The 9,676-nt window shown below is 38.2% G+C and overlaps 1 protein-coding gene across 1 annotated transcript in view; it reads left to right on the forward strand.

Moving 5' to 3' along the window:
- Positions 1-6,138, forward strand: part of vcana (versican a) — a 53,509-nt gene extending 47,371 nt beyond the window's left edge. Inside the window, exons 12-14 of the mRNA XM_061985723.1 lie at positions 2,832-2,976; positions 4,058-4,240; positions 4,312-6,138. Of these exons, the coding sequence (XP_061841707.1) occupies positions 2,832-2,976; positions 4,058-4,240; positions 4,312-4,469 (486 nt within the window). The 3' untranslated portion in view covers positions 4,470-6,138. The remainder of the gene's footprint in view (positions 1-2,831; positions 2,977-4,057; positions 4,241-4,311) is intronic.
- The last annotated feature ends 3,538 nt before the right edge of the window (positions 6,139-9,676 follow it).

The raw sequence follows: 9,676 nt of genomic DNA on the forward strand, positions 1-9,676 counted from the left end.
AAAAAACTGAACTCATATTCAAAATAAAATACATAATGAACTTATTAAAAACCGACACAGTATGTATCTTCATTTGAGATATTGAAATAATATGTGAAGTATAAAGGCCAGAATGAAAATGAAACAACCAACCTGAATGTAATTAGAAATTCCCATGAAAATAATAAAAAGTAAAATAATTTCTTTACAAACAATATCAAAAGTCATATTTGATTAGGCTGTCAAAAAACAAGATAACCTATGCGACTAATCACAAAAAAATCATCGCATGAATCTAAATCATTCATTATATGCAGATTAATAATGCAAATTATTTTGACTGCACAGTACATGCTCCTTATATGGTCAGTGATCAGGTCAATTCATAAAACAGTAAGTACAAAGACGAGTGAGGAGACTCTGACTCTTGTGCTCGATGGCAAATTTCACTTCTAAACACACCCAGATGGAACTTTAGATTAAAACTGTTTGCAGGTTTTGAGCAATTAAATCACCTGCATTAAATTAAAACATTCCAAAAATGTTACTGCGTGACATTCTAGCAATGAAATTGCATTTTTTTAAATTACTCTAAATCATGCAAGTGAATAACCTGTGATTAATCAGAATTCATCCAAATTCAAAAGTGAGATAAAAATAAACATTTATAATATAATCATTCGATAGGACACATTTTTTATCATAGATCTCTGATAGCTGAAATTAAAGAAAATTATTTTATGCTACTTCATTTTTTGTTTCCCGAGTATTTTAATGAGTGTCCTATAAAGGCTTTGCAGTCTTTTGACAGTTTTCCTTATTAATAACCAAATAAATGTCGCAGTAAGTGCAATGTCTGGTTTTATTGTTATTTCCTTTTTTCCCATCACGGGTCATCTGTATAGTTGTGCTAGGACACATTGTAACTCTGGCTGGTCTAGTGGCAGCATGTACAGTTTGAACCATAGGGGTCCTGGGATTGACCCTTGAGGAACCCCACAAGTCATAACAAAAAAGTAATTAATTCTATAATTTATTTGTGTCACAAATGATGATGGTTGTACTTTCTAGGAATTTTTTGGTTGAAGTCCAAACTGTAACCCTTTAGGCCAGACCTGGGCAAATTAAGGCCCGTTAAACTTTTCAATCTGGCCCGCCGGAAATTCCCCCAAATTTTTTTTAGATCTTTAAAATGGAAACTGTCGCTGCCATTATGATGTGCAGTGATGTTTTCAAATGACCGTAAGTCAATGGTTGGAATCTGCGCTTTTGCATGATACACTAGTTACTATGGTCATCTAATTAGTTACTATGGTGATCTAATTAGTTACTATGGTAATCTACATCACAGCAGCTCAGACGAGGCACCAAGCAGTGTGAGTGGGGAACGTTTCCACCGAGTGTTTCCAGAGCGGCCAGCCTAAAATGCGGGTGTCAGGGACAGACGCGGAAGGACATTTTTACAACAAAGTTCTAAAGCTTAGTGCTGTATCAGATGTATCAGATTGTAGGTGATTTGTTTTTTTACCCTTCACGTTAATATTTCGCTGTTTGTTGCATTTCGTTTGATTGTAGAATATGTCGATGGAGAGGGTGTGTGACATTCATATGTTGTCAATATTCAGTGTTTTATCGTTCATAGTCAATATTGTAAATCCCACATTCTTTATTTTAATGTACATTCTGGGGGTCTCATTCAGTAAAACAAATTTAAATTCCAATCTGTTTTTTCAGGCGGTCTGTCATAATGTTTTTAGCTTTTAATCAGACATTATTGTGAGGTTTTGTATTAGTGTTCCTAAAAATAGATATACCGGCCCCCAGACACATTTTGTTCTCTAAATTTAGCCCTGTGTCAAAATAATTGCCCAGGCCTGCTGTAGGGTCTGAATAATCATGCAGTAACCGTTCAATTTTGTTGTTTAATTTAATTGGGAATAATAACCTGTTATTATTCATGATTAACTCAATACAATTAAATAAACATTACAAGCACCATTTTTTTTATTAAATAAAAGTCTTATTGTGTGAGAATTCTAATCCAATTGTTTAGATTTAAGACTTTTTAGACTTTTATTTTGGATTTATTTTCTACATAAATACAACAAATATTTATTTTAAAAGTTTTTCCCTCTAATACTCACTCATTTTATTACCTATTCTGTATTATATGTGTTTTATGTTGCACAATTGCACCAAGAAAAATTCCTAGTTTGTGAACCTGTTCTCAAACAATGGCAATAAAAACTGTTCTGATTCTGATTCTGATTCTGATTCTGATTAAGGTGTTTATTCTTTTGTATTATTATTTTTGAGGAAAATGCCGACCTGCAGCGCAGTCGATGACATTTGCGATGACATTTGTTAGCTTAAGAAGTGCGGCGAGCAGGAAGTGGCTGTGTTTGTTAAGCATAATGACAGAGTAGGACAGCCCCGGGGACATGTTGCAGAAACCGGGGGATGGGCTTTGAGGGTGTGGAGGGGTCACGTCTTTGAAGCGTCCCACAATGTGCTGAAAGGCTGCAGGTCGCATCACGTGCACACGGGATGGCCTGCAGCCCTCCAGCTGTGTGTGCGCTGTTCCAATGTGCACAAGTTGCACTTGTAACGCTGAGTGTGCACAAATGTGTTGATGATGTCATGTCTTAGTGCTTTTTTGCATGAATACCAAAGTGCATGCTCGAAAAACCCACTGTTGTTAAAAAAAATCCATGTTATTGTGACTCCAGCTGTTTCTCTGGCTTCTAACCACACAGCTGCGCCCTCTTCTGGGCCAATGGGGAAATCGCAGCTCAATGACGATCATGTCCTGCATTGTGTCTCATTCTCCCTTATTGCGTCTTTAATTGCAGCATTACGAAAACTGGAGGCCCCAGCAGCCTGACAGCTTCTTCTCTTCAGGAGAGGACTGTGTCGTGATGATCTGGCACGAGGACGGCCAGTGGAATGACGTGCCGTGCAACTACCACCTCACCTTCACTTGCAAGAAGGGCACAGGTGAGGCAGAAAAATCCTGGTCAGCAACATTACGGAGAAGTCGTGGATGATAATGACAATGATGAAAGGGTTCCTAGTGGTCTTGATAAAATGTATTGGATATTATCTGATGTAAATTCTGCGTACATTTTGCTTGACAGTCACATTTATAATGCATTTTTTGAGATGTTCCCAGATGGCAAATGAAACCACACCCCACCCTCCCTGAAAGTATCGTAATTTTTCTTCAGAAAATGTACACTCTTTGAATATGTATCTTCAAAAGGTACGCCATTGCTATATCTTTTTTTTTCAGACACGGTCGTGAATAAACTTTATTAACGTTTTATTGATTCACCTGGTCACAACATTAGGGACACATGCACACTCTCCGATCAATACAAACTAATATTTTGGTACCGGTACTGGTAATTTAAGTTCTCATGTGTCTAGCGACGTAGTTCCTAAATTTATGAATATAATATGATTTTTTTTTTTTAAAAAGGAAAAAAATATTTTGTGACGATAAAAAAAACCCATGTAATCACAGTAGTATCGACTAGATACGCTCTTGTACTTGGTATCATTACAGTAGATGTCAGGTGTAGATCCACACATTTGTTTACGGTGTGTAGTGAAGCATGTTTAGCTATTCCTCGTCCTGCAGGGATGATACTTGTAAGAAACATACCTTATTTGTCGCCATGGAGGCGAGGATTAGTGATTTAGAAGAAGCTAAAACACTGCTGACTGCGGATGGACATTAGCCGCTAACTCGTTAGCCATGTCTTAAAGCACCTCTTCCTGTGGGCGTTTCAGTGTTATAGTTTCTGTTATAACTTTATCGTTAGTTTCGTTAGTTCATTTTTATTCTTAAAAGAATTGAAAATGGAGCTCCAGTAAAAAGGGATTTGTTGAACAATCAGGGTCCCAGCATTTACTCCTGATGAACCCCACAGGTCATAACCAAAAATGTATTCGTTGTATAATTTTTTGTGTCACAAATGATGATGTCTTCGATTTTTTTCGGTCTGAATAATCATGCAGTAATTATTCAGCTGTGCCGATTTATGTTGAGTTAATTGTTGCTTATGTTCCTCAGTGGCATGCAGCCAGCCTCCAGTCGTGGAGAACGCACAGACCTTTGGTTCACAACGTGACCGCTACGAGGTCAACTCCCTGGTGAGGTACCAGTGCCAGACAGGTTACATTCAGAAGCACCCTCCGACGATCCGTTGCCGCGGCGACGGGCACTGGGACGCCCCTAAAATATCCTGCATTAACCGTAAGTCGAGCGAGGCTTCAGCAGGGATAACGCCGCATTTTGGAGCTAACGTCTCCCGTCTCTCCTTGCAGCATCCAACTATCAGAGAACCTTCATGAGAAAGCATCAACACAAACGTCTTTACAGCGTCTACAACTTCAACCAGAGGCCAGAACAGGACTTCTCGCTCTATCACCAGCGCTACAGAGTCAGGAGAGGTACGAGTGAACACAAGCGGAGGAGGCTGTGATTCCCACCTCACTGTTGTTGCTTCTGGAACACAAGAGAGTACAAACAATCCAAGAGGACCTGCATTCTGGATTTTTTTTAAGTGCCTTTTAAAGAAGATGACTTCTTGCAATCAAGAGACGCTGTTTTCTAAAGACGACGTGGAGAAATACTTTCAGCTGGCTACTGGAAATATCAACAAGTACAAATATTTTTGTTGTTGTTTTTAAACTGTGCTGGCAGTTACATAACACATTTGTATTCCGGCTGTGCTGTTTAAAAATCACCATAAGTGTTCCTTATTCTGAGAAGATGAAAAGCAGATGTGAATTTATAGCGCTTATGTTATGTCAATGACACGTTTAGCAAAGATGGATGCATCGATGTTGATCATACCAAATAAAAGAGAGTCAGATCCTTTTAAAGTTTTTATTTTGAACCAAACTTTTAGCCGAGGCAGCTCAGAAAAGTGCCAACCTGAACTCCAATCATCGTGTTTTTTGAATGGAAATATTTTTATAGAGAGGATAAATGCAACTTTTATTATTATTATTTTTAAATTTTAAATTTTTCAAATTTTCTTGTAATCAGACCATATTTTCAATATATTAGAAGGAATTTTTGAAGAATTCCATCTAATATACCGAAAATATGTTCTGTATTATATTAGGTGGAATTTTTAAGAATTCCATCTAATATACCGAAAATGTGGTCTGATTACAAGAACATTTGAAAAAGTATATGAATAGAAGACATAATGAAACTTTTTGAGAAACTTTTATTATTATTATTATTTTCTTTTTTCTTTTTCAAATTTTCTTGTGATCAGACCAAATTTTCAGTATATTAGATGGAATTTTCAAAAATTCCATCTAATATACCGAAAATATGTTCTGTAGTATATTAGATGGAATTTTTAAAAATTCCATCTATTATACTGAAAATATGGTCTGATTACAAGAACATTTGAAAAAGTACATGAATAAGAAGACATAATGAACCTTTTTGAGCAACTTTTATTTTTATTTTTTTTAAGTACGGTACCGTGCATACCAGATGGAGATGCACAGCACAATAAATGCACTGAAACCCATCAGTGCACATCTTTTTTTTTTTTTTTGCCATGACATGTTTACAATAACCATAATGCTGTTCATGTTCATACACCAGAGTCTTGCTCTCATCTGCTGCTTTTGAGCGACACTTTGTGACGTCTGTTACCGAGAGAATGTATTTTGTGAAGCGCTCCCAAAGACTTGAACGTGACATCCGTTTAAGCACAGATGCATGTAATTTATTTCCCTTTTCAACTCTTTAAACATTTCTTCTCCACTCACAGGCTATTCCATCATTTCACCCTTCAGTGCTTTTCATCTGTTCATACCTTTCATGTACATTCTGACTGAAAATATCTCAAAGGACCAAATAATAGAGAGAGCCTGTTCAGCTGCAATAAAGTTGCGTACCAAAGACATAATAATGTACAGTTATGCGGTTTTGTTTAACAGAAACATTTGTTTTTGTCTGCCTGTGAATGTCTCAGCCTTAATGTGCACATACAATTCTCTTTTATTTTCTATTTATAACATTTTTGGTTTTTGTGTCACACTGTGAATGTCTGGGATGTGTTTTTGTTTTTAAAAAGAGGTCGCCTTGTTTCCCTCCTGCTTTAACTCACCAAAGAAATAATAAAAAAAATATGATTATGATATAAAAATGGCATTTTATTTCTTAAAATGACGAGGATGGAAGAAAAGAAGCAATTGTGGGCCTCGAGCGGGTGCAATGTTGTGCTTTCAACAGCAGGTAGCGCCACTCGTCAAGCTTTGAAGCTTTTTTTTTTACCCCTATTCCTGACAGAACTATATACTACTGTATATATGTTTACACACATATTATATTTACTTATACATACAAATATATAACTATTTTAATATTGCACAGTATAGAGTATACATATGTTGCATTCATTGCATTCACATAATGATGTATGTAAAAGTTAGTAGAGCCTCTACAGCAGGGGTTCTTAACCTTTTTTCCCTCAGGGCCCAACTTTTCCACTACGGAGGGGTCCGGGACCCACTTAAATATTACCCCTGATTGTAATCATATTCATAAATTATATCTAACCTGCTTACGGTTTAACAAGATAAACCTTGTCAAATGATATGAAACCATGTGTTAATCATTAGGATTATTATCAAGGCTTTGGTCAGGCTGATTACAAAAATGAATACTAATAAAATATACTGCAAAATAAATTATTTATAAAAACTAAGGAAAAATAAATGTACATACAATTTGCACAGTGCTAAAATATAAATATACTGCCTAAATTGATAATATTGATAATAAATATAATAATATAATATAATGTAATGAGTAAACAAAAAGTGGGACAAAATGCGACTTTTGACAAGAATAAGAACATTTGATCATATTACGCCGATACTGGCTCACCCACACTGGCTTCCTGTGCACTTATGATGCGACTTTAATATTTTACTACTTACGTATAAAATAATAAACCGTCGAGCTCCATATTATATCGCCATATGTCCCGGCCTGAAATCTGCGTTCAAAGAACTCCGGCTGATTAGTGATATCCAGACACCCCAAAAAAGTCTGCAGGCTTTAGAGGGTTTTCTATTCGGGCTCCGGTACTCTGGAATGCTCAGTCGAAGCATTTAAGTCCCATCTTGAAATTAATTTATACACATTAGCCTTTAAATAGGCCCCTTTTTGAGACCAGTTGATCTGCCGCCTCTCTTTTCTGCTCTGCCCCCTTCTCCTGCGTGGAGAGGTTGTCAGGTGGCCACAGATCAGTTTCCATGGAGGTTGCGCGAGCTGTTCCAAGTTGGGACCCGGGGTGGACCACTTCTCTATTGGGATCAGAGCCAAGGATGTCGTTGTAGTTTGTGAATCCCTTTGAGGCATTTGTGATTAAGTGCTAATAAATCAACTTTGATTGATTGATGATGATAAGAATATAATTCATGAATTATATTATAATATATTGTAATAATATTCATGTTTCTTAAATAAACTGTCAGTAAAATTTAAGCGCAAATAAAAATACAGCTTCGCTATTTTAGTCATAATTTTTTGCGCATAAGAAACTTCTCTATGACTTTAGCTCCAGACTGTTTCTGTTTGTTTGTTATTGTCATTACTGCCACAAGTGGTGGAAAAGTGTATTACAACTGATTACCGTCTGCAGACCATACTGCTGACAGCTGAGAAACAGGTATTGTGTGGTGGCCCTCTAAGGGGCGCTTGTGGCCAAACAATGAGTGTCAGCCTTATGTTTAAAGGCCTACTGAAATGTGATTTTCTTATTTAAACGGGGATAGCAAGTCCATTCTATGTGTCATACTTGATCATTTCGCGATATTGCCATATTTTTGCTGAAAGGATTTAGGAGAGAACATCGACGATAAAGTTCGCAACTTTTGGTCGCTGATAAAAAAAGCCTTGCCTGTACCGGAAGTAGCAGACGAGTAGCGTGACGTCACAGGTTGTAGAGCTCCTCACATCTGCACATTGTTTACAATCATGGCCACCAGCAGCGAGAGCGATACGGACCGAGAAAGCGACGATTTCCCCATTAATTTGAGCGAGGATGAAAGATTTGTGGATGAGGAAAGTGAGAGTGAAGGACTAGAGGGCAGTGGGACCGATTCAGATAGGGAAGATGCTGTGAGAGGCGAGTGGGACCTGATATTCATCTGGGAATGACTAAAACAGTAAATAAACACAAGACATATATATACTCTATTAGCCACAACACAACCAGGCTTATATTTAATATGCCACAAATTAATCCCGCATAATAAACACCTCCCCCCTCCCGTCCATATAACCCGCCAATTAAACTCAAACACCTGCACAACACACTCAATCTCACAGCCCAAAGTACCGTTCACCTTACCAAAGTTCATACAGCACATATATTTCCCCAAAGTCCCCAAAGTTACGTACGTGACATGCACATAGCGGCACGCACGTACGGGCAAGCGATCAAATGTTTGGAAGCCGCAGCTGCATGCGTACTCACGGTACCGCGTCTGCGTATCCAACTCAAAGTCCTCCTGGTAAGAGTCTTTGTTGTCCCAGTTCTCCACAGGCCAATGGTAAAGCTTGACTGTCATCTTCCGGGAATGTAAACAATGAAACACCGGCTGTGTTATCCAGCACAACAGTCAGGGGGTGCATTCTACGGCGGTGGTGCGTTATCCGGCACAACACCTGCCGCAATACACCGCTTCCCACCTACAGCTTTCTTCTTTGCTGTCTCCATTATTCATTGAACAAATTGCAAAATATTCACCAACACAGATATCCAGAATACTGTGGAATTTTGCGATGAAAACAGACGACTTGATAGCTGGCCACCATGCTGTCCCAAAATGTCCTCTACAATCCGTGAAGTCACGCGCAGGCTTCATCATACCGTGACGTTTTCAGCAGGATATTTCGCGCGAAATTTGAAATTGCACTTTAGTAAACTAACCCGGCTGTATTGGCATGTGTTGCAATGTTAAGATTTCATCATTGATATATAAACTATCAGACTGTGTGGTCGGTAGTAGTGGGTTTCAGTAGGCCTTTAAGAAAAATGTTAATGTACATATATATTGTTTTTTATTATATGTGTCAGTCTTTCTGCCACTTCCCTCATTTTCAGTGCCCATGTTTGATGTTCCTGGAGATGCAGCCACCTGATTGCAGTTTGGCAATCAGGCCTTGATAAGTCAACGGCAGGAAGACGCCAGACCGTTGACTAGCCATCACCTCTTATCTCGACTATTCCTTGGCCTTTTTAAAAACATTTTTTTTATAATAAAATAAAAAAACATGATGAGTTTCCTGTCACCTGACCGTGGCTATAGCGTACTAAAAAGTATATTACAACAATACACATGACTTGTTCTTCTGTCAGGGAGAAGGATTAGTAGATGACCTGTGTCATTGGCAGAATGGTTCCACACAGCTAAAGGGTCACGAGGGAGGAGCAAAGGTTTCTGAGGTAGTAAGACTCAGACATTTGCCTCATTGACTTGCTGCCAGCAGACCACCACATTGTGAAGCGGCCAGTCAATAAATCACTCTCACTGCCAGCACCCTTGAAGTGGGACAGGTGCATGAACACCCTTTATGCGTTATTGAATCTGGTCTTGGTGACTGATGGAATCTGGTGGATGTCGGGCCCAGGGCATAACACTCTAT

The sequence above is a fragment of the Nerophis lumbriciformis genome, linkage group LG12 (genome assembly GCF_033978685.3).
Source record: "Nerophis lumbriciformis linkage group LG12, RoL_Nlum_v2.1, whole genome shotgun sequence".
Taxonomy (NCBI): Eukaryota; Metazoa; Chordata; class Actinopteri; order Syngnathiformes; family Syngnathidae; genus Nerophis; species Nerophis lumbriciformis.